Source organism: Xiphophorus couchianus, chromosome 20 (genome assembly GCF_001444195.1).
Source record: "Xiphophorus couchianus chromosome 20, X_couchianus-1.0, whole genome shotgun sequence".
In the NCBI taxonomy this organism is placed as follows: Eukaryota; Metazoa; Chordata; class Actinopteri; order Cyprinodontiformes; family Poeciliidae; genus Xiphophorus; species Xiphophorus couchianus.
The window spans coordinates 27,590,546-27,616,139 of record NC_040247.1 but is presented as its reverse complement, the minus strand read 5'-3'; the positions used below and the strand labels follow the sequence as shown (position 1 = coordinate 27,616,139).

At 39.7% G+C, this 25,594-nt stretch overlaps 1 protein-coding gene across 4 annotated transcripts; it reads left to right on the top strand.

Annotated features, from left to right (window-relative positions):
- The first annotated feature begins 27 nt into the window (after window positions 1-27).
- mitfa (melanocyte inducing transcription factor a) lies at window positions 28-25,594 on the top strand. 4 transcript variants are annotated; one of them, XM_028003918.1, is made up of 10 exons: window positions 28-132; window positions 5,057-5,243; window positions 20,465-20,665; window positions 20,745-20,840; window positions 21,387-21,495; window positions 21,749-21,832; window positions 22,011-22,067; window positions 22,202-22,277; window positions 23,659-23,806; window positions 24,748-25,594. In XM_028003918.1, exons 2-10 carry the CDS (start codon window positions 5,229-5,231, stop codon window positions 25,150-25,152), a joined length of 1,191 nt encoding a protein of 396 aa, XP_027859719.1. In that variant the 5' UTR covers window positions 28-132; window positions 5,057-5,228; the 3' UTR covers window positions 25,153-25,594. The 4 variants fall into 4 exon arrangements, with proteins under 4 accessions (XP_027859719.1, XP_027859721.1, XP_027859720.1 ...); XM_028003920.1 differs by lacking the exon at window positions 28-132 and having other exon boundaries at window positions 5,072-5,257; XM_028003919.1 differs by lacking the exons at window positions 28-132; window positions 5,057-5,243 and adding an exon at window positions 19,746-20,005 and having other exon boundaries at window positions 24,717-25,148.

Sequence of the window (25,594 nt, the reverse complement as noted above, 5' to 3'; positions counted from 1 at the left end):
GCAAATGAGACATCATTGTGTCAGAGCAGGAAGTTCCTAAATCTCTGAGTTCTTTAAAAAGGACCTAATTCCTCAAAGTGGAGCAATACGGATATCTGCAACTTTGGATTACGGCCGACAAAAATATATAAGGTAACGATGAGATACGTTTTTTTATTTGTCAACAAAGTTCTAAATACTTTCAACCAACAGCTTTATACAAATCAGTGGTTGAAGAAATGTTTCATGCTTGACCTTTTGACATTTTTGCATAATCAGAATGGTCAACACAGAAGTTATATAAGCAGCTCATGCATGGCAGTCATTTTGTAGCCTCTGTTAAATCATGACAGCGTGACATTGGCTTTCTGTGGTCCCTGCAAGATCAAAAGACCCTTCTTCTGAGACAAAGGGGTATAATTTTCCATTTTTAACATAAGTCAGTGGAGCAAATTTAGCTGTAGACACAAACTATTTGAAATGCTGCATCTGCGTCGTGGGTGTTTCAGTTGTTGACAGTAGCCACCAAGGCAGCCAGAAGAATCGTGTAACAATGGGCAATACGAATGTTAACTGACAGCACGATATATATATATAAATATATATATATGTGTCATAAAAAGTGACTTATTTGAAATACACACTACATAAATGTGAAATTTTATGAAAGCAAGTGCTGGAATCCAGATTATCCAGAATTAATCTGGTTTGCAGGCCAAAAGAGGTGCTTACTTCCAAAAAAACAAAATCTATCATCCACAACATGAAGTAAAAAAAAGTAACTGCCACTATTGTAAACATAAGTAGTGAGAGAGTGGTTCCCATTTATAAACCATATCTAAATTTGCCATCTTTTTTTAAATTATTTTTTACCTTTTTGCTTCTGAAATTTTTCCAGATTCTTTCAAACACTTAAGAAACACTCGTGCATAAGAAACATCCGAACCTTCTCTTATAGAAGGAAATAAGATAATAACATATATAACATAGATAATACTATCCTGTCATGGGGAGTTTTGACTGCTTTTGATCGGACGCTAGCAGATTTGCATAAATAAACATATGGAGCCTGAATTAAAGATTCATTACTTTGTGTTTTTAATTCACAAGTTTGACATTTATGTTGCGTTTACCTTGGAAGTACAATCTCGGTTGAATGACTTCACAGCAGAGCTCAGCATGTTCTACTAGCTAGTTGGGAAACCTGTGGGACTTGCTAGCCGCGACTATCAACACTGCAATTTATTGGAGTCAAATATTTTCAGATTTGAGTGAATGACTGGAGATTTTCTTTTTAAAAAAAAAGCAACAAAAACTAAAATCTGTATTTATTACTGTGCAGTAGCATTTTATAGCTTTTTTTGTGGACAAAAAGAAAACTGATAGTTAAATAGCCCTTGATGCCAGCATGTCATTTTTTTTTTCTTTAATTTTGGAGCTTGGAGCTTCCAACTTAAGCATGTTTATGAAAGATAAATTGTCCAAATCAGAAGATTTTACTGCTCAAAAGGCAGTAGTCATATCTGCTGGTCTTCCTCATAATGTGCAATAAACTGAGAATAAATTGATGCTGACGAGCTTAAAGACGGTCAGGACAGTTTTCAACTATGAGTTAAACATGGGAAAACTCCAAAACTTATGTTTTGTGTAAAAATAAATACCCATAACCAGTGGAGTTTAAGAGGTAAAATAACGGCATTTAACATAAAGGGGGGGTGTCAGTCTTTATGGCTTTGGCCAAGTGTAAAAGAGTTCAGAGAAGTGGTTTGACATGTTTGGGAATATGCTATTTTCCATTAAATTAGAAGCTTTGTAATTAATTAAATCAGTAATAGTTTTTTATAGTAGTTGTACATGTCAGATGCTAATTTAACATTCCCATTTGTCTGTTTCTCTCTTTCCTAACTAGTTTTTAACTATCAAATATTCAATAACTTTATTATCAGCACAGTGTAATGTCCAAAACACCATGCTGAAAAATCTCCTGGTTGTTTAGTCAGTCTGTGTATAGCTGTACATGCAGCTGGAATGACTACCAAACAGGATGCTTTTGTTTTGTTTGTTGGAATATCTGATTTTTAAAAAATAAAATCCAGAATTAATTTTTTCTGGAAATTTAGAAAAAGAAAATGCTTTAATGCTTTTAGTTGTTTTGTAATTACTTTCATAAAAGTGAATGGTCCAGCATAAAAAGCAATCGGATCCTATTTTAACAACAACAGAAATACATAAATAAACTCCACATTAGCATGATTTTATTGCTAATTGGTGCCAAAATAGCTGTGGAGTTTACTGGCTGAACTCGAAATTAAGCGTTTCTGGTTTCATGGAGAGCCCTCTGTGTAGCAGAACTGGGGCGTAGTGTTAGTGAGAAAAACAGCCAGAACAACAGGATAAACCATTCAGGGACCTCAGTGAATTGCACTTTTGTCCCAGCCTGAGAATACAATGAGCATAAGTAGGTTACATGGATATGTGGCCATAAGCAAGAGCTGGAATATTCTTCAGATTTAGAAGAAACCGAGTAGTTCTCTGTGACCTAATAAAGTGTTGGACAATCCAAAAACAGATAATAACCTTCCTGGTTTGGAAGCTGTGCCATTGACAATGTTGAAGTGCAAGCAGTAGATTGGGCTTAGATTTGACATGCCTGCCTAATTAGTGCGATTATCACACAGCTTCACAGGTTGAGAAGATTTGAAGTGGTTTTATCAAAAGAATCATTTTCTCTGGGAATGTCTTGTACTGACAGCGTGTGCACTCCCAGATCTATTTCAGCTTGGGATGTGCAGCTGTTGTCTGTGTGAATATACAGAAGTGAACTCAACAAGAACTTTTTTTTTCAGAGTAATATTACACATGAGTAAATACATAAAGTCATCCGATTCATTTTAAAGTGCCTCAAGCCACACACTTTAACAAAGTGGCACATACGGTTCCTATTATTTAAGTCAAAATTTCATACTTTTCCATATTAATCAATCAATCAATCAAGTGTATTTGTGTAGCACATTTCAGCAACAAGGCAGTTCAAAGTGCTTTACGTGATAAAAACACAAAATAAAAAGTCTTAAAAACATCATACAGTAACAAATGTTACATTTAGTCAATTGCCATCATCAAAATCATCAATGGACATCAACTATGTTGGTCAATGTTCCAGTGATTATGGGTCGAAACATATTCAAATTTCCAGAAATGGTCAAAGAGCGCTTCATGGACCACTTTAAAAGTTTGAATATCAAAGGTCATGGATATGGAATGACATAGGGAATAAGTCTGACAGTACTTTCTCCATACTTACCCAGCTCTTGAAGTTTAATAAAATTGTACACTTTCCTAGAATCTTCCAGATTGTGTTGGAACTCAGAAGCCATTATCCTCTGAGTTGGCAGAGGAGTACACAGCCTTAGATCCAGCCAATAATACCAAACTCTTTTGACCATCGGTTTTAGGATAATTAGCTATGATATTTGGTGATATAATCCCTCACCTAAAGATTTGACTTTTAATTCCACTGAAATGGAGGCAAGGTGAGGCAGGACTGTGTGTATAGCACCATTCATACACATGGTGATTCGATAAGACATTAAAAACTTGAATCAAAAGAAAAGCTTGTGACCAGGCGTCTGCAGAGCTGAATGCCCAGGAGGGAATTCAAGTGTGTTGGAGAAAGGATGCATCTAATGGTTACAGATTAGTTTTGATATTGACCTCTGACAAGATTTGAAATTCTTTAACGTCTTAGAGAACATTTCCAGTACCAGTTGGACTCTCATTGAGCATGCAGAGTCAAACCCAAATGCCTAACGAGGCGTCGTAGTAGTGCAACAAAAAAAAGTGACGTCTCATACATGTTGCAGTCACTAACACTTTTCTGTCAGTCAATGGATAGTGTGGTGCCATTGTCAATACAACTAGTGGGGGGTCTGGGAGTAGTGCGGTACAGGCAATGGAAATGGACAGAACAGCGTACTGACCCCACGCCACACGGCTGAGTGGAAACTAGGCCTTGGAGTTTAGTTGAGTTCTAATATCTGGCCTTCTATTTTTTTGGACCAAGAACAATGACTCGCATTTTTTATTTATTTATTTTTGAATTAAGATACTGGAAATTCTGACCCATCCACGCAGATTTTAGAACATCCTCACTCAGCGACCATGGGGGACTACGGTCAGATTGCTGATGGAGAAATATAAACTTGCATGTCATCAGCATAGATATTATATTGCAGTGTTTCTCCCAGTAATTTGATCTAGGAGGATCATGTTTACATCAAATCCAAATGGGACACGAGAAAGGTGCCTTGAGGAACCTCGCATACAAATTTGATTGTGCAGATTTATAATTACCTACCGACCTAAAGTAGTTCCCATCTGCCAAGTAATATCTGAACCAGTTTAGCGAAGTACCAGACAATCCCATTTATTTTTCCACTCTTTCAGTCAGGATATTATGATCAGCAGTTTCTGACATAGAACTGGAGTCCAGTGGACCCAAAACAAACTTTTTTGATGTATCTCTATGAAGAAAGAAGCAAATCAACAGCTTTACCAATGCAGAGTCAGTGCTGTTGTGTGATTGAAAGCTACAAAGCATTGAAGTTTAGAGGGTTTTTTAAATGAAAAATAATGAAATATGGTAAATATAGTAATATTTCCCAAACATTGGAGGTTAAATATAAGCTTGTTAATATCAGTGAGGTATTTTCAGGGCCTGGAGCAAAAAACAAACAACAACAACAAAAAAAGAAACACATTGAAGCATCTTAAATCGATGAAATACTGTTGATGATATTTTCCCGCAACTTAAATTCCACAAGATAATCCCAAATACCTCCCAAATCCCTGAAATATTGGATGCATGTTTCACTCCCCTGCCCAGAACAATTACATATTCTTAGGACAAGAATTTCTGCTTCCCCTTCATTCAATCATCACATTGTACTCCACACCACAATGCCTCACGTTGCTCCCGGACTCAGGATGGCTCAGAAAAATGGCTGCAGCTACGTTAGCCTGGCGTGTTTAACTCCTCCTTCTGCTTGTGTCCTTGGGTGGGCTGGGGGGTCTTCAGCGCTCCCTCAGACCTGCATGGCCTCTACAAGCGCCGCCAAAGACCTCCCACCTCCGAGACGCCGGGGGTCCAGGTCAGAGAGAGGCTGACGCCGGGCCGAGAGAGCGGGGAACCCTTCGCTTCCCCAACACCGTCCCATTCACACCTGCGCCCTGTGGGGAGCCCGAGGCCCATGGAAGTCCTGAAGGTAGGCCTGTTCGTGTAAGTAGTTCCTCAACCAAATCTCGTAAAAAGTCTTTCTCATCTTAATTTTAGTTAATTTGCTCCGATGAAAGTATTCGTCCTCAGAGATTTCTGTTCCAGCTCTTTGAGAGTGGGCTATGTTTAATCCATAGGGGGGGATTATCTCCTGAGAGAATTCCTGTTTCCAGACATTTTGGCATGCAAACCACCTAATCCTATTTGATCCACTACACTGACAAATTTCCATTCTGCTGCAGCCACCCTGTGAGATTCTAATTCTAATCACAAATCATAGCAAAGCAAATGAAGTTCTATACTTCTCGATATCAACTTGTCGCATTTTAAGGTTTAAAATTCACTCAGCCAGAGTTTTATGTTCGTGTGAGTGAAATTCCAGCTGTCAGACACTGGACAGGCCTTGGAGTTTAGTTGAGTAGTAGCCGATTCCTTGTAGCCAATTGCGCTGGGTTTTCTTTGATTTTCTGCACAATCGGGTCAAAGAAAAAAGTATCATCATCATTTCCGCCGATTATCACGGATACGCGTTTTAATCGCATTAGGCTGGATACGATCTGCTTGTGGATGACGGAGACATTTAAGTTGTTGACTCGTCTGGAGAACAGGTTGCTATTTATATTCAGCTCTGCAGTCGCTACTAGCCGCGCAACACAATCTGCAGCTCCATACCCCCTTCAACTTTAGCATGAAAATCCAATCCAGCTGCGGTGGTTTTTGGCACGTGGCTTTCTGTTTTCACATGGCTCTCCAACTGTGTGTGTCGTGGAAAGTTGCTTTGAGCAAACTATATCTTTACATGTATGGATTACTAAAGATATTAACTTATTTTAGCTTGTTATATGAAAGCATTGCATAGATTAGTGTTTGACAGATGAAGGTTTCTAGTGAAACTCAGTGGTTACTAGTTACACCGACTAGATTGCTGTAATTATGGACAGTTTGTCTGTAATTTGCCATTTTTTACAAAAGTTGTTTACAAAACCTGAACTTTTACTTTTTCTGGAGTTTGTTTTGAGTATATTGATAAACAAGAAAATAATAAAAAAAATATTAACACAGCTGAAAACCGAAACTCAAGCACTTAAGGACTGCGACTGCCCGAGGTTGTCATAAACAGCTTGTACCTGCAAATTTCACTTCATTTTTTGAAAAGAAGTGGACAAAAATCTTACCAAGTATTTTTGGTCTAGTTTCTGGTGCAAATGTCTAAATAACCTTGAAATGAGACAAAACCAACTTATAAGTAACTTTTGAGGACCTTGTCTGAAGTCAATAATTCCTTGATGTTTTTTTTTAAGTACATGTTCCACTGGCCGGTTATTTAATCTATAAAATACATTTTCCCATGATATACATTTAGTGAAAAAAATCTGCCAACAGTTTTAAGACTTAGAAAAAGCTCCTATATGTTGCAGAAAAGTTACTTGTAAGGTATTTTTGTCTTATCTTAAGCATGCTAAGATATACACTGGAAACTAGACAAAATATACTTGGTAATTTTTTTATTTTTTTTTACAGTGTACTAAAACTATAAAGTACTAAAACTTTGTGCATTTGAACACAAAGTAAATTGCATTGAGATTAGCCTAAAAGTTATTGTGGTTTTAAATCTAAGATAAAGTTTTGTTTGCACTAACAGAGTGTTTCTGTTATCCGTGTTCTGTGTCAGTGAGTGTTTAATTCATTGTTCTTCATAGTTGTGTGTAGCTCAGTCAGTGAAGTGACTCAATCTGTGAACAAACAGGTGGCCCATGTTTAGGGATGAAAGCACAAACTGTACATAGTGGCTGCAGGACATTCCTCTCTGACAGAATGACTAAAATAGGTGCTTTCAGTTGTTGGGGGGACTTTATTTGAAAAGTTGATTAGAGGAGCGCCACATGGCTCAGGTGCATGTTTTAGTTTTCTTAACTGAACCAAAACTCGACAAATTCTGCAGCACATCTACATGGTAAGGTTGTCAAAGTCAAGCTAGCATAACTGACCTATTCCCCTTTCCCTCAATATTTAATTTTTTATTAAAACTTTTTTCTGGCTTGTGAGATGTGATACCCTTGGATATTGTTATCTAGATGTCGAAGTATTGACAATTAATAGCAAAGCACTCTGTCCTTTTTTCTTTTGTAGATCTCGTGTACATTTGAGATTTAGCGTTTTATGCTACCAACTTGATAATTCATTGTCTGCGAGCAGCTTTTTGCCCTCACCACATTGCAGCGCATCTAAAGTTCATACAGTCAGACAAGTCTAATATTTTTTCCCCTCAGTACTTGCGGTGTTTGCGTCAGATTTTATCAAAAAATTTTTTTGATATTTTGCTTTTAAATGTAATTCGCCATGCTCTCAATGCATTTGTATAAATCCAAAAACTGAACTTTGGGGTTTACTTAAGTTCTAAATACGCTGCTGTTATGTTGAGGACAACTGTTGTAGAGATTTTGTGTGGAAACATCCAGCATTCATCATTCAGGCTTCACACCCTTGTTTATGCGTTTACAGGGTCCACGGCAGTGAGAAGAGTCTTTGTGTATCTGGGAATCCAGCTCGTTTCCCTCTGAGTTGTTTTGAGTGTTTGTGCTTCTCAAGATGGTATCGGTGCTGCTAGAGACGACTGTTGTTGTTGTTGATCTTCCCGACTTATCTGGCTCAGGCAGGTGGGGAAAAACGTACAATTAAAACAAAAATTCAGGACAAGTTGTACGACTTTCTCTCATCTCCACAATGTCAAAAGATGTTAAACACAGGCTAAAACATAGACCGATGCGTGAGACAAGCTGCTCTTCAACCAACACACATTTTGTAGCCATCAGCATTTTTCTGAGAATATACTGGTTGGACCTTTTTGGCTACAACTCTGGAGGAATAGAGTTTAATAAAACGGGTCAGTTTTCCAGCATCAACCTGTTTTGTTTTTTTTTAAACTAGTTTTATGTATTCTGAAACTAGTTTTGTTGTGTTTTGGAACACCCAACAACAATGTAAGTTTTAACCTCTTGCCTGTTGAGTTTAAGGCAAGTTTGTGGCATTAACTAGCCGCTCACCATCATGCCAGACATTTGTTGCTGTGTTGTTTGGTTTAAAAGCCTCACCATGGCTCTGTCTAGTGATTTAAACTCTGAATTAGGCATTTGAACATGACCATGTGGGAAACTGCAATTTTCCATTGAGATTTTTTTGGTCGGCACCCTTTTCTCTTCACGGTGAAAGTGTAAGCCTTGTTGAGTGTAGCCGTGTTTACATTGACCATAAAATGGTGCAAATTGGAATTACGAAAAGAAATTTGTTTAACGGAAACACAGCCATTTAAAAAAACAAAAAAACAAAACCCTTTTTGCACTATGATGAGGGTTTTTTTTTGGCCGTACTGAAATTTGTTTCGCAAAACTGTAATGGAAGCAGATTTTTTTGCACCATGTGAGACAGGTGATCAACAACCGGATGTTGCCACTGGAGCAAACTGCAAAGAAGATGACAGGAAGTGGTAGGCGGATCACCGTTTAGTTTTTATTTTTAAATTTGTATGACTTACCACGTCAACAGACTTATTCATTTGTGGTTTTAATTGAGTGTCTTATTTTATGGAAACGTCGCAATTGCAAAATTGTGTCTTTTCTACGTTAGCGCAATATCGACAAAGATTTGCTCACATTCGTGGCGGAATGGCAGCGAGCTCCTCTCCTTCTCCTGATGATGGCCAGATGGGTAACAGGTGTGTTCCTGCACACCTGTCGCTGCAGCTCCAAAACAGAAACAAAACCCACCGCACCATCTCAACGACCTGGATTCCCTACCTCATATTTTGTTTTGACCTTACTCTGCAGAAGACTTTTAAATATAATTTCACGGCCTTAAAAAAAAAAGCCCAGACTTTTAAATTTATCTGCTTTCATTCCACGTGCAGCTGTTTGTGGCTCACAGTGACCTTTGCTTCAAACTGCAGGCACATTGAGCCAAATAATGCCGCATCTTTGTGCTCTTTGATATTCCGGGCAGGCATAAACTGGAGCTGTAGTCGAGCTAAGAGAGAGGCTTTTGTCGACGAAAACCCGGAGTGCACCTAGAGCTGTGTTCTCCGTTTTGAATCGCCAGGAGAAGCTTCAAGATAAGGTTTTCAAAGAAACAGGACATGTCTCTGCATGTTTCCAGAACAATCCTTTCCTGTTTTTTTTAAATATTTTTATTCCGACTAAGTTAAATCCAGCTGGCATTTGACTCGTTGCTCCTATTGCTATGGAAACGTACAGGCGGCCATTTTATTTGAACTTTTTCGCTCGATGTTTAGCATCTTTTCACAGCTTTAACGAGACTCTGCCTCTAAGTTAAACACTATTATCCCCCAACCTAAGCAAGTGCATGTCCCAGGTCGCACAGTGGAAGGACAATGTGTCTAATTCTTGGAAGAGGACGTTGCATTCTTGCTGCTGTTACCCAAAAGGCTTCAGGGTGTTTAGCAAAGACGTCTCTTTGTCCGGAGCGCCTCCTTTTCATGAAGAGGCCTGCCTCGGCTGTCACTGCAGACAGTTGGGAAAATGTAACTGAGGGAACGAGGAATAAAACTAGGAAGCAAAAAGCCTTCAGGCATCAGTAAATAAAATGGGGAAAAGAAATCTCATTCTTGTAACCAGTTTGTTACCTCACGACCCCCCTACCCTCTTTGGAGTCAGTGTGTTTAATGATGTGGAAAATAAACATTTACTCTTCAGTCACATGTTTTATATGGATTTTCAAACTTCGATTTCCAAAAGGAGAGGAAGCTGCACTGGAGCAGTTCACGGTCCACACTGGTCATAATTCCCCCCGATGTCGATTATCTCCGGCTGCTAACTGTGAAAAATGAACACATTGTGTTCTGCAGATTTGAATTTCGAATGCCCTTTTGTCTTGAGACGTGTCCGAGGAGTTTTGCAAATGTAGTGAACGGGGAGGCAAGTAAAAATAAAAAAATTCCCACGTTTCTCCATGAAGAGCGCATTTCCGCGTTTTTGGACTTTCTGAGAGCGGCGGCGTCATGTGGGACCTGAACAGGGGAAGCGAATTATTTTGTCATATATATGACAAAAAATAATTATATATTAAAAATAAAATAAAAAGTTGCTGCATTATCACACATCTATCCAATTGAGTTTATATATCTTTGTTCTTGAGGTCATGCTGGTGCCTTGATCTATTGATCGAAGGTCAAAACATTGAGTTTGTTGAGTTTTTTTTTGTGGATGGCAGTAGAACCACAGGGGGAAAACAGAGGAGTGTGACTTTTTTCTGTCTCATGCAATACTGTCATGACAGCGAAAGCTGAGTTAATATGTCTTTTTAAATTTTTTTTAATAAAAGTAACATACTGCAACTTTAAACACTGAAAAGTGTGGCTTGAACTCATAATTTGTGAAATGACTGTCACAGTCTTAGTCAGCAGTGCAGTTGGTTCTACTGGATTTTTATTTTGGAGCTCCAGAGGTGGCTGAGTGCTAATCCAGACCAGATTATCTACATTTTTATTTCTCAAAAATTCTGAGAAAACACTCACCAATTTCTCGCTATTTTCTAGCTACGCTTCACTTTGTTCAATCACATAAAATCCAAATAATACATAAAACCTTTTGATTCAACAGGTCTGACTGCTCTGTAGGACTCTGTATGTAGAATAAGAGCAGTCCGCCTGTGGAAGTGATTTTCACCCTGACCAATGTCTTTTCATTGCGAGGGAAACTGCCGCAGGGTGTATAGTTAATATTGTCATCTCTTTTTTTTCTTCACTTTTTCTGGCATGAATTCCTGGTAAAAGAACAGTCTTTGATTCTATCCAGAGACTTGAACAATTTGAGTTTTATTTAGTTAATTACTCAACTATTTGATCATCGAGGAATACAAGATCGCATGTAAAAAGAGACATAAAAACAGAAAATGTTGTTGTTGCAGTTTGAAAACCACACATGGACCATAGATTTGGGCATTTAGATTGTGGAAATCCTCTTGTTTTACCAATGTATTCAAATTAAACCAGCTCAAAGCAGGAGAGTGTAGAACTCCTTTCACGTCCCGTCCATCATGTTTGACTTGGTCATTAAAGCTGGACTGAGGAATAGAAAAAGGGATAAAAAGACATCGTATTTCCTTCAAAAGCCAGACTCCTGTCTTTTTTTACAATGATATTTGTTAATAATGTGTAGTATTGTTCATTATCTTGGCAGAAAGAAAAACTCTTAATTAATGTTCAGTAAGTTCAATTTTTGTGCTATGTTGAAAAGTATTTGGCTGAAGGCTAATTTTCATACAACCTCATTTTCAGACAAAGCTCCCTTTCAGTTCTATCTGTCAATACATTTGGGTTTAGCTTTAGCCCAAAGCTAACTGTTGCCCGGAGCATTAGCAGTGACCCTAACCTCAAAGTGGAACTGCTGTGCAAAATGCAGTTTTTAGAAACTCTAGTAACTGTCTAAGTACTACAAAACCTCAACTCTGCCCTTTTCTGACAACATGTTAATGTTTCTTGGTGTCTGGAAAACGAGCCATTTATTAAGTCACAATTGGCAGGAACTGCTCCCAACCTGGCAACCCAAGCAGAGTGGGGTCAGCTGGTTTTACCGCTGTGTGTGCTGTATAATGGCTGCTGGGAAAGACAAGTGTTTGGTTGTTGACTTTCCATCCAGAAACCACTTGCTGCGTTCTTGTCGGTTGTGCAGGAGGCTCCACTGCTTTTGTTTCTGCTTCTGGGTTTGACTTGGGGTCAAAGATGTATGGTTGTACAATTCTGTACCTGTTCACAGCCATTTTCACATGGGGGTGTATTATGCAGGATTCATATTTTACCAATTTTTGTATATTTGGGTTTCTATTGCTTCTAAAAACAGCCAAAGAGCTTTAAAGAGCTCTCCAAGACATGTTCTGGCAATAAGTCTTTTGGTGTCGAAAATGAGCCGTTTCCAAGAACCTCTGGAATGTAAAGTCACAAATCAGCAGGCACTGTCTGTTACCTAGCAACCCAAGGGGTTTTGTTGTGGACTTATCATCCAGAAACCACTTGCTGTATTATTGTTGTGCAGGAGGCTCCACTTCTGCTTTTCAAAGATTTATGGCTGTTAGATTTAATTGTTAAAACTGTTCGCAGTCATTTTCACATACAAGTGTAAATGTTGAGTTGGTAGTGTGGGGTTGGGGGGGCGTGGCCAACAACATCTTATTTGGATTTAAAGTAACAGGACGCCCTAAAACAGCTCATTCTGAAAGAAGCTCAAAACAGTCAGAACAAAGCAGACTAAATTCTCATTATCTAAGAATGATTTTGTGCAAAAAATGTAATGAACATGTTTTGAGTAACCCACACATCTTTCCTAATTTATTTAAAAGAAAGCATTCAGTCATTTGAATCAAAATGGTGTATTAGCCTACACACATTTGTGAACCAGAAGAAATTTTTACAGGCTTTCAAATTTCCATTTTCCAACAAAAACTGGAAGAAGGGTCAACCATGGACTGGACATACTGGGGAGTCTCTTGGTCAGAGTGGCAGAGCAATTCAAGTCCATCCAGTCATTGTGAGCTGGTGTTTCCAGCAGCCATTGGGCAAGAGACAGAGTACGCCTAAAGTTAGCTTGTTGGGTAAAAATCAACCCCTAGTTTTACCTTCTTCTAGACCTTCGTCCAACAGGCAGACTACAATTAACGCAGAAACTCAACATCGTCGTTCACAACTCCTCCTTCTTTTGGCTGATTGGCCCGGATGAAAAGCGTCCTGCTAAGTCAAACTCAAACATGAATCTCTTGTGAGGCATTTTCTTACAAAACCACTCAAAGGCACTTTTTTTCCCTGCTCGTATCACCATGAGTACCATATTAGAAATTGTGGAAAATCTGGAAAAAATCTACACTGATTATGATGGGTTAAAACACTAATTTGAGATTTATGAAACCTTTGCCGTTTGCTTAGACATGAAATCATGACTTGTTCGTATCGTTACGCCGATATCTAGAACAATTTGGAGAGGTGAACATTGAAGTTTTGTGCTATGAAAACAAAACAAACGTCCACAATGGACTTACCAGTTTGTCATTTCTATTTGCTCACTATCTTACGGCTAATAATAATCCAGTACTGCAAGTGCCTCAATATGCTCTTGTGCAACAGGTCTTATGCTTTTAGTTACCGATTTCCTAAAAGAGTCATCCAAAGACTTTTTTTCCTTTTGAGTGGTAATCCTCTCCCAGGATATGTGACTAAAAACAGCCCCATAACATTTAATGGCTTTAGCCCCAAAATCTTCCCGACTTATCAGGTTTTAACCGGTTTGTCTTTAAACTAGCCACCGGCCACCGCAAACCAGTCCTCATAACCAGCTTAATGTAACCGGCCCGTCGTTGGTGGGACTCAGAACCGTTTGAAAAGCTCCCCCGTTGTGGTATTTCAACATTTTAGCAAGCAGTAAATGCTAAATGTCTTCTTTTGACGAAATGCCCCGAAGAGTGGCCGGATGCCAGGGGAATGGGAAAAGCTGGAGTGCGGAGAGGAGCTGATGTGAATGGATCCATTTCATTTCGGGGGTCAAAGAGTGACGACTATCTCTCGAAATGTTGTTGGTCCTAAAGGCACAAGTCTAGAACACAGACCCATGTGCTTTCCCTGAGAAGGTAATAAATCCCTGTCTCACAAAGAGCCTATGAATAAAAGCAAGAAGCCGGGCTCGCTCAAGGGTTGAATGCAATGCAGCTCTTGTTAATAGTTCCCTTTAAACCCAAAGGTTTGGCTGAAGGAAAAGGGCAGACTACGAAGTGGAAACAAAGAAACACTCTACTATGAGTTTACAAAGAATGCTTTTTTAGATTTTTGATCATATCAAGCTGTGTTCAGCCAGCGGCCACTTCCCACCCACCCCCTCTGTATTTGCGTTCACCTCTCCAATTAGAGAGTTTCCAGCCGTCCACAAACAGGAAGAAAACTTCCTGTTCTCGGCGCGTCACACAAGATCTGGCGGCGACCATTTGCATTATTAACTGGATAATTGAGAACACTTAGCGACGCATGAGGACGCCGTTTCTAAATGCCTTGACTAAATGCCACAGACCAGGGGCGCAACTCCATATTTTTGTGGTGGATGCGAACATATCTTCGGCGCCCCCCCATATATCGAATGATGACTGAGGCCTGCTCTTGCTTTGAAATATCAGGTGTGCAGTCCAGTTCCACTGCAAAGTACTTAGAGGACTTGATCTTGGCAGATATTTTACTCAAAACACACTCTGATATTGAATCTAAAAATTCATTCTGAGTGCACCATGTCAGATATCCAGTGGTTTGTTTGGAGACAGCCTTTCTAAGATGCTCTGCCAGTGTTACATCATATTGTGCTATGAGCTCAAGGATTCCCAGAAAATTTCCATTTTTAGGATTTCCTAACTGAGAATTTTTCCCCCTTAGTGGCAAGTTTCTCTCTGCAAGGAAAAGTATGCAGTCGATAACTCTAGTCAACACACTTCTCCAGTGTGCTTTTTCAGCTGCCATGGTTTTCTGCAGTTCACTATCAATAGTCTTACCTAGGCGTAAGCGAAATGCCATTTCTTTCCACGTCAGATAAGCATTTATGTGAGAACTACTGGTTTCATGGTGCTTCAGTGTTTTTGAAAGACATCGCCAGTTATTATACCCCTCCACAAGGCATGTGTCAAGAACTTTAGCTTCACCAAAAAGCTTACATGCAAAACAATAGACTCTGTTAGTATTTTTAGAATACAGTAACCAATCTCGTTCAACTTTCTCTCCATTAGACAGTAAATGAAAACAGTATGCTTTGGAAAAACACCTCTTATTCTTCTCTGATCTTGGATATGGACCATCAGAAACTTTCTGTGGGCCATTTACAACCATGTACTACCTAAATGTGTCCCCCATTTTGTGTGGTAAAGGCCATTCAGATGGTTCTTCTGAATAAAGCCTTGTCTCGGCTCTCTCCTCCGCAGCTCTGTGCTTCTCTCTCTCTTCATCATCTAGTCCTCTCTGCTCTTCCTCTCCCTCATCTGCACCTTTCTGTTTCTCGTGGTTGACTCACCATGACTGCCTGCACTAATTTTCCCAAAAAAAGAACACAATCAAAGATGGTCATCAGAAACTCAAACCATCGTGGTATATAGGTTTTTGTTGCTTTCCTAATGCCTACCTGATCTCATCACTTGTCTCCTCTATCACTGACCTCATGTCTGTCTCCTTCATCCCTTGTCTGTGGTGTTCTCCACTAAGTCATGTGGTCAAAAAAGCATTATTAGTTGTAAAAATTACAGATCTTACCGTTTTTAAAAATAATGTTTAAAAATTTGTGCTTGAGATGGACTAGTTGCTCCCTCACTTCCACCTGCATTAGACCAACCTGTTGCCTTCCCCTGTCTGTCCTGATTCTTCCTCTTTCATCATCTTCTCTTCTTTCTCTCCACCATCACAGCTGAATGACATCAATTTTGTGTTAAATAGGCTTAAAACATACAGCAGTCAAACTACAATAGAAATTAAACTTTAATTTAAATCATCTCCTTGTTGGATAACAGTTACTGAATGGACATTACATCTGATCTGACTTATCAGATACATCACAACACCACTGTAGTGGTATTGAATAAGACATTTAAACTCAAGTGTCCCCCTGCCAAAAAGGTTGGTAAAATAGGTCACCAACCTTTTTGAGTTTAAGGGCTTTAGTGACTCCGATGACTAATTTGTCTGATACACACATGAACTTGAACAACTCATCTTTAATTAAAGAATCCATAATATATATGAGTGAAAAAATGCACCCAGGAGGGCTAAGTGTTGGACCATAGCTGGGCACTGCCGCCACAGCAGCTTTAGCTTTCCTGTGTTAATATTTCCTGAGTTTTATTTCGGTCATTCTTACTTAGTGTGCGGTTATGTGTCTGTGACAGGTTTATGTATCAGATATTCATAGAAATACAAAACAAATCGCGTCCCTTAATGGTTTAATAGGGGAGGCAACTTTTAACAGCCAAATATGGGACGATTCCGTATTAGGCTAGCTGCTAGCTTTAGCTAACTTGATTATTTACAACCCTCCTGTCCTGCTAATACACTGACGGTACTTACCTAATATCTTTCAACCACATTGAAAGGCTTTTTTTCATCCCGCCAACATCTTTATCCTTCTCCCTTTTACTTTTTCTGTTTTGCGCCCCGGACAGCTTTTTTTTCTGCCGCTCCATTTTGTCAAGTGCACTACGAGTGGTAGTCTAAAATAAAAAATAAAAAACGCGCCTGCGTACTCTTAGGGGCGCGTGCACAGCCACCTGCATGGGAAGGGAGAGCGACAGGAAGGGAGGTGAAGGAGCAGAGGGGCGCCTAATCAGTGCTGTTCCCCTGTTATTGATCATTTCTTTCTGTTAATTATAGAAAATGCCAACAAGAAAAAAACATTTTTCGAGACGGGGTTTTGGCGCCCCCTCTAGTGCAGCGCCCCTATGCGTTGCATACCCTGCATACCCACTTTTTGCGCCACTGCCACAGACTTCAAAACGCTGTTGTGAACAAAGAATCGTGAAACAATCTCTCGGTACACAATGTCCATTCTGTTCGGTTCGTCCTCTTTATTTCCGGGCAGCGGTCGCAAGTGCAGATTCACATCGGTTTCAACAAATGGATTAGAAGCAAACGAACTGGCAGCTGAAGTGTACAGACTGAAATGAAAACCATTTGGTAACACTTCATTTAAAGTGACACGGTCATAAACATAACACCTGTTATGAACATGAAGGAGACTTTATGAATGTTTATGACTGATGTCATGAAGTGTCAAGGGGTAAATAATGGCACATTTAATGCAAACTTGCATTAAAAGTCGCATAAAAATTCCACTAAAACTGTCAACTTTGCATTAAAAGTGTCATTATTTACCAAATAACACTTATTGACAACAGTCCTCATGTTTATGGCAGCGTCATGTCAGTCTTATGCACACCCCTTCAGATAAAGGATAACCAAACATTTTAATAACATCCAATTTGCCCCAGGATGGATTATTTACAAAGGTTTGTTCAAAAACAACAACAGTATTGTGTCAGCAATGTTTTTTAAATCACTGTTTTCATGTCAAAATGTAGTTTTCTAGTTCCTTAACAGATGAAAATAACCAAAAGAAAGAAAAAACATTGAAACTTATAACTAGACCTGAAATTGATCAGTTCCAAATCAAAGTGTTATTATTTCCAAGTTTGTTTATTTAAAAAAAACAACAACTTTATTCTAGAACAAATATGAAGTTGGCCTCCTTTTGGTCTTTTCTGGTTTAGCTGTTCACCAAACCAACATGTTTAAGATCATCACATATCAGACAAAGACAAGTTTTCAAATCATGATTTCATTTATTAAAGAAAAATAAATAATAAATAAAAATATCCATACCAAACTGGAATATGTGAAAAAGTAACTGGCCCTGCAGCCTAACGACTGGGTCTACCGTCCTTTTTTTCTACTTAAATTTACACAAGAGGATTTAACTTTGAAACCCACAGGAAAACCTCTATTTGGTCTCATGTGGGGATTTTCGTGTGCGACAGAGTCGAAAAAGAAAGGAGAAGCGAAAGGGAGAAAGGCGCGGAGAGATTTAAAAGGAAAGAAGATGGGAATAGAGAGGAAGTCTCCCTCTAACCTGCAGAAAGAGAGAAAACAAAACCGAGAAACCACCAACAACAGACGGAGCGTCTGCGTATTGTAGAACGAAATTGAGCAATTTTGTTATCTCTGATATTTGAATTGAAATGACGTGTAGCGTGAATCCTCTGACGTTGCCATCATTCTCATGCTAGAGACTTTTGTGACATGTCTGAAACAATCTGAGGATTGGCTTTTTTAAAAATTTGATACAACTGGAGATGAGTGTAAGACACGGTGAGTGGAAACGTTGGATCATTTTTACTTAAAGCCATAGAAACAAAAGGGTGAAAAACAATAGTTGTACAGTAAATTAGCATCATCTATTCCTGTTTGGGGGTTTTTTGTTGTTTTTTTGAGATACAAACATTTTAGTGTTAGAAAATAAATTAAACCAACAAGTTTTAATAGAAACAAACTGATATTTTGAATTTCTAGGTCGGCGAGCAACTCCAAAAATTCTTTAAGATGAAAATTGTTGGTATGGTTATAAAAATCCACATTCTGGTCTTTGTGACTGAATTGTTTCTGTCACTTCCTGAATGGCTGTTCCAGCCTTTAAAAGACTTTTCAGAAGCTGCCTTTTGTGTGTTTTTTTGTGTGTTTTTTCCCCGTCTCTTAAGATAACTTCACACTGCTCCAGTTATTTTAAAATTAAGTCTTCGGGGAAGAAAATTCATCATTAATAGTGACCCATTGTGTGTGTTTCAGCCCAGTGCCTTTTCCTCCGTTGGGTGAAATGTTTTGGATCACTCTTGCACTGAGAGATGAATTTCTCTACCGAAAACTGTACTGGAGGATAGAATCGTATCTCAAGATCATTTTCTGTAAGATGTGGCTTTGCGACCGTTTCTCGGTTTTTGTCTCCTCTGAAGTGATCGGCTTCCTCCCCTCCGCACAGCTGAGACGTCGAGAGTTTTAGCAGGAGAAAGAATCTCTGAGCTTTGCTGCTAAATGCTTGTCCGACTGACGGCATGAAGGAAGGATTTACACCTGCATATGTCCTCTTTGCATAATTGTCTGGTTGGCGTGTCTTTTTGGTGTTTGTTGGAGCTAAAAGCTGATCTGTTTCTCACGACTCTTTAATGTTTTGTGCTTTTAAGCACTGGAGCAGTGAGTTCATTTTGTCAGATTCGACAATATGACTGATCTATTCAGGCACACATGATCAGAAGTGCAATGAAACTGTTTGCTTTCAAGATTGTTACCAAGTTTTTTGTTGTTGTTTTAAGTAAGGCAGCCATATTGGATTTTCAGAGTTTTTTTTTAGAGAAACCTTCAGCTCTCACTGTTTTTTCTGGGAGAGCTGAAGAGGTTTATGGCTCTTTCTGTTCATTTATAGACTTCAAACTGGGATAAATGGATAAAGAAAACTCTTTGTTTCGCTGATAGCTTTTGTAACATGACGCATCAAAATCCAAATCTTGTTGGACTCGTTGCTTTTAAAAAGGTTGTAATTTGGGAAACTTTTCCTAGTGACACCCTGAGTGTGAATGACAAGCTAATGGAGCTTCATCCACTTCACTTTGCATCCGGACCAGTTGGCATGTTTAACCTCTAAAAGTCAAAACAAAAAAACCCTAGCAAACAGGCTTGCTTTTTGCTTTCTTTCTTTTTTTTCTGTAAACGCTGAATACATTTCAGCTTTTATCAGGCTTGTTTGTCGGGGGGACAGTGGTGTCAATTGTGTTTCTGGCACTCAGAACAAACGATGTTTTATACCAAATGAGCAGAACTAAAGATTAAATGTTAGTTGGCCTTAAGCAAACTTTAGTTTGCAGACCGCTAGCCAATCGACAGAAAGGCTCCTTTGTGCGCTGGGGGCCGTGACGTCAAAAGGCCTTCATAAAGACATAAATTCATAGTTTAATCCGGAACAATACTGAGGTGGGAGGACGAGTCTTGATGTCCTCCTCTTGTTTCTTAACGTGCATAGCTAATGAGGCTTCTTCCCCGGATAAATAAAGCAGCTCCAACGTCGGCGGGATGTCAGATTTGGGCCGGCGCGTTCCGAGGCGTCAGGGATTAAAACCTTTTTTTTGTTCTCTCTGTTCGTTCTAATTTACAATCCCAAAATGCTGGAGATGCTTGAATACAGCCACTATCAGGTGAGATAGTCTTTTAGTTGTGCATTCTTTGTTTGATGACTAATTCAATTTCCGAGATGCCTGGAGATGTTTAAGATGTGCAAAGAAAGAGCAAACAGTCTCAGAGTGATTTGTAGCATTTAATGCTAACGGACGTTTACATTAAAGCAGAATGGGGAGGCATTTTTGTGGTCATGTGATGTCAGCTAAAGGCTCAGCTGTGATGTTTTTGCTCCATTTCCACTTTAAAGGCAATTAAACACGACATGTCGTCTGAAATGCGGTCAGGAGTTTCCTTTAAATGGATCTAAAAACTAAAACTGGAATGACTGGGAATTTTAAAGCTGGAAACCTCTGTTGAAACCTCTAGAAATCCATTCACATTCAGGAGGTTTGATTCATAAATTGTCTTAATCTGGACAAAAGCTGTAGCATCATGTAGAAAAAATGTAAAAGAAAATTGTCGTTGTTGTCTCACAGGTGCAGTCCCACCTGGAAAGTCCGAACAAATACCACATCCAGCCGGCTCAGAGGCAGCAGGTGAGGCAGTACCTGTCCTCCGGTCTGGGCGGGAAAGCCGGCAGCCAGCCGCCCGAGCACAGCATGCCGCCCGGGGCCGCCGGCAGCGCCCCCAACAGCCCCATGGCCCTGCTCACCCTGGGCACCAACTGCGAAAAAGAAGTAGGAGTGTTTCACGGGTTGTAGCAGACACCCTGATGCAACGTGGGAGGTTTTTACCAAGCTGTTCTCTCTCACACAGATGGATGACGTCATCGACGACATCATCAGCCTGGAGTCGAGTTACACCGAAGATGTCCTGGGACTGATGGACCCAGCTCTTCAAATCAACAACCAGGTTATCTTATTTTGCCTTATTGGTTGTTTTGGGTTTTTGGTTTTTAGTTTTTATGACTGCATATTAATGCCATTGTGGATAGAATACATTTCTGCCAAATCACTCAGACTGTTTTAGAAAAAAACTTGGACATTTCCGAGTTTGAAAAGTCACAAATTTCCATTTTGTGTAAAATTCCAGACATTTTCCCCTTTTGAAATTCAGAAATCTTTGAAAGTTTTTCTAGAATTCTTCTGAGCTTAAAAAGTCTCACATTTTCCAAATTTCCCATTTTTAGGAAATATTCCGACTTTCAAAAGTCTGAAATTTTGAGACGGATTCATTCATTTTCCATTTTTCAAATTCATAGCAGCCTAAAATCTTCCACTTTTGAAACTCAACATTTCCAATTTGTTGGTTTGTTGAAAATTTCTGAGATTTTTTTGGATGCAAATTTTCTCCTTTTTTTTCTCTCTCTCTCCAACGGCTCTAAAAACGCCTCCTTAGTTGTTTTTATTTATTGATTTCTTCCCTGAACAAAACACTGACTCCTGTTTCACCCTCCAGCTGCCGCTGTCTGGTAGTTTGCTGGACGTGTACAACAACCCGGGGCTTCCGCTGCCGGGCATCGCCATCGGCAACGCCTGCGCACCCAACATCAAAAGGGAATTCACAGGTAAATAATTGAAGATCCAGATACAAATTGCATTCATACCGCGCTTTAAACACAGACTTTGAAAAAAAAAAAAAAAGGCTACTGCAAATACTCCTGATTGTTTTCTCTCCCTGTGGGAAGAACAGTTAGAGAGGAGCCATGTTAGAAAACATGATATGAAATTGTTTCTGGACAGGCTCATGTGAGTATTTGTGTGCAATTATAAGTGCACAAGACACCATTAAGTCAATGCTTTGCCAAATAATCACTTCAGGTCCAGGCATGAAGCAAGTTCTGGACAAGTCGGGATCCTGTGGCCAGTTTGAAAGCTATCAGAGGCCAGACGGCTTTCCAGTAGGTAAGAATGAAACGTTTTGTCGTCGGACAACGTGTGTTTTGTGTTCGACTAAACAGCACGCAATTAAAAAAAAAGAAAAAAATCCTGTGCTTTTACAAAAAAAAAAACTCAGATAAACGTGAAGCTAAATTACCTTCATGAGTGTTTTGAGACCGTTTGTTCTCCCGTTGCTCCACAGAGGCGGAAGTTCGCGCTCTGGCGAAAGAGAGGCAGAAGAAGGACAATCACAACCTGAGTGAGTCGGTCGCACTGAAGAGAAAATGAGATGTCTATGCGTTTCTGTTTCTACTCGTGTTGATCAGAAAGGAAATGTAGTGGAATTCAAAACACCAATTCCTCTTTCTGCTCCTCCGTTCGGATCACGTCTAGTCGAGCGAAGGCGGAGGTTCAACATCAACGACCGCATCAAAGAGCTGGGAACCTTAATACCCAAGTCGAATGACCCGTAAGTATTTATTTTGTTCACTTTTGTTGAATTGGTGACTTTATGTGACAGACCACATTTTTCAAAGATAACAAACAACAAAGCTTTCCTGTTTCCTGCCTGTCCTGGAGGGACGGCTGCAGAGGGACGGTCCAGCTTTAGGGACGTTCAGCGAAATTCCTGTCAAATTTCAGACCTGAATACATTTTTGATCTGTTGGAAAACTCTTGTTCTGTGCTGACGCGTTTTCATCCGGTCTGACTACATTTGATGTTTTTAGAAAGAAGGAAGGGCAAAGCAATAAATACATAAACAGTCTGTCGATGAGTAAACTCTAGAAAGAGACGCGGCTGTCATGGCGACCAAAGGACGTTTAACAGAAGGTCGACTGGGGAGCTGAAAACACACGAAGGCCACACATTTCAGATTGTCATTGTTTCCGTTTGTTTTGTTTTTTCTTTTTTTGTTTGTAAAAAAAATTAAATAAATAAAAATTTAATTCCATCTCAATTTTCACCTACTCATCAAAATTCGGGACTATTTCTTGTTGAGCTGTCAGGTAAACGTCCAGTTTGTGGTTGTACTTAACACCCCCCCCCCCCCCCCACACACACACACACACACCCAAAAATAAATAAAGAAAGAAAGAAAGAAAGAAAGAAAGAAAAAACTTTCAAAGACATTATATAAATCACTTTGTTACTACTAATTGTTAGGATTAAAAAAAACCATTTAGAATTATAAAGTATTTTGTACATGTAAATGTATAAAATAGTAATGTATTTTTTAAATATTTTTCAGTAGGAAATGTTTTTGGATGGGATCAATTATTTATTTCGTTTTTTCATGTACATGCAAGCCACACATTTTAGATCAATATTTATTTATTTATTGTTTTACTTTATATTATTTTCCCTGCTACTGTTTTGTGTTGGGTTATGCTTAAAATAGAGTTAAACTTCGTTTCTCTACCTTTAGAAAAAGAAAAAAGTTAAATAAGGATGAATCACTTGATGAGAAACTGGACAAGTGACTTGATTATTAGAAATCACTGAGATGAACTTTTAAAAATGAGTTTCATTTTGTCAGGAGTGAATTATTTATTTCTCATTTTTACAGATCATTAAGTGGTAGAACTTTTAAAAGTTATTTATTTCTGAGAATAAAAACATATTTTTTGACATACCTTTTTTTTTTTTTTTAGAAAACCCAGCATCACTTCTTTGGAAGCATCTCTTCTTCTGAACGCGCGCGCCTTGACATTTATCCATCTGCGCTCTCCCTCTTCCATGTGTTCTCTTAAAAGTGCATGACTTATTGACCCGGGTGATCCGTGAAGATTCCCGCGTTGTTCTGGTCAGCTGGTCAGCTGTCTCCTCTTTGTCTCCTGTGTTTCCCCCAGAGACATGCGCTGGAATAAGGGCACCATTCTGAAGGCCTCCGTGGATTACATCAGGAGGCTGCAGCGGGAGCAGGAGAGGGCCAAGGAGCTGGACTGCAGGCAGAGGAAGCTGGAGCACGCCAACCGCCACCTGGTGCTGCGCATACAGGTGGGCCGGAGCGGCGTCCGCGACAAGCTGACCACGACTTTACGCTCGATTTGCGATCGAGGGCAGAAAGAGAGAAAAAAAAACAAACATTTTGTGCATAAAAGATCATGATCGCACCGAAGAGCCCACTGCACTGAACCCACTGAAAACCTCCTAGTTGTTCCACCAAATATTGATTTCTGAACTCTTCCTGAGTTAAAACGTTAGTTTTGTTTGTTTTCTTTGCATTATTTGAGGTCTGAAAGCACCGCTCCTTTTCCGTTAGTTTGACCATTTCTCATTTTCTGCTACTTAGAATTTCAGAGACATGTTGTCAGTAGTTCATAGAATAAAAAAAACAATGTTCATTTTACTCAAACATATACAGTACCTATATATATATACACTTGTAAACTTGTTACTGTAAATTTGGTTTATCAGTGTATGTTACTTTCAAATAGTTGGAATAATATGATACACTTAAATACCACTCTGCAGTTCAAAATCCATTTTTTAGCTCAATTCAGTATGCTAATTAAATTCTTTTTAAAGGATAAAAACAATCTTTTTTTTTTTGCTCATCTTCCCTCCAATTTTCTGAGGCCCCCACTTTGAAAAACACTGGTGTGCTTTATATGTGGGGGAGGGCCCAAAAGGATGGATGGATGGATGGATGGATGGATGGATGGATGGATTGGATGGATGGATGGATGGATGGATGGATGGATGGATGGATGGATGGATGGATGGATTGGATGGACGGATGGATTGGATGGATGGATTGGATGGATGGATGGATGGATGGACGGATGGATTGGATGGATGGATGGATGGATTGGATGGATGGATGGATGGATGGATGGATGGATGGATGGATGGATGGATGGATGTGTTAAGGTGTTTGATGATGCCCCTCTCGTATTTCATGCAGGCGATTAAAACTCTGCTTCGTGTTCATCCAGGAGCTGGAGATCCAGGCTCGGGCTCACGGTCTCACCGTCGTGTCGTCCCCGTCGCTCTGCACGTCCGAGCTGATGGCGCGGGCCATCAAGCAGGAGCCCGTCCTGGGGGACTGTCCGTCCGAGCTCTACCAGCACAGCTGCACCCCGGACATGTCCCCTCCGACCACGCTGGACCTCAACAACGGCACCATCACCTTCGACCACATGCCCGCCGACGCCGGCGACTCGGCCCACTACGGGAACTCCAGGACGTGTAAAATGAAGGAGCTGGTCAGGGACAACAGCCTGGGGCCGGTTTCGCCCAGCGACCCGCTGCTGTCCTCCATGTCCCCCGACGTTTCCCACCCCGCCAGCAGCCGCCACAGCTCCAGCTCCAGCATGGAGGAGAAAGACCATGGATGTTAGCCCCACGCCACAACGAGCGGCTGAGCGGGCGAAGGAACTCAGAGGTTGTTTTCTTTTCAAAGGAGATTTTTGAAGAAAAAAGAAACATTTTTCAATTATTGCTGATTGATTATTACTTTGAGCCAAGACTCTTCAGACCTTCTCTCCATGTTTTTCATAAACTTCTCAGAAATACTAGACAAACACCCGACATACGAAACCTTGAAAACCTTGACGCAGCCTGTTTAATATTTGTTGTTGTGTATTTTACATTTCATCAGAAATGAAATGAATCTGCCCCCCCAAAAAAGTGGATGATGAAAACGCTATGTTGTTGAAATTATAAGAAAGAGCACAAATATGAGTTTGAAACATGTTTCATCTCAACAATGGCCCCATATTTAGGAAATAAACAGCCAATCCAATAATAATAATTTTTAAAAAAAAGTTTATGTAGCATTTA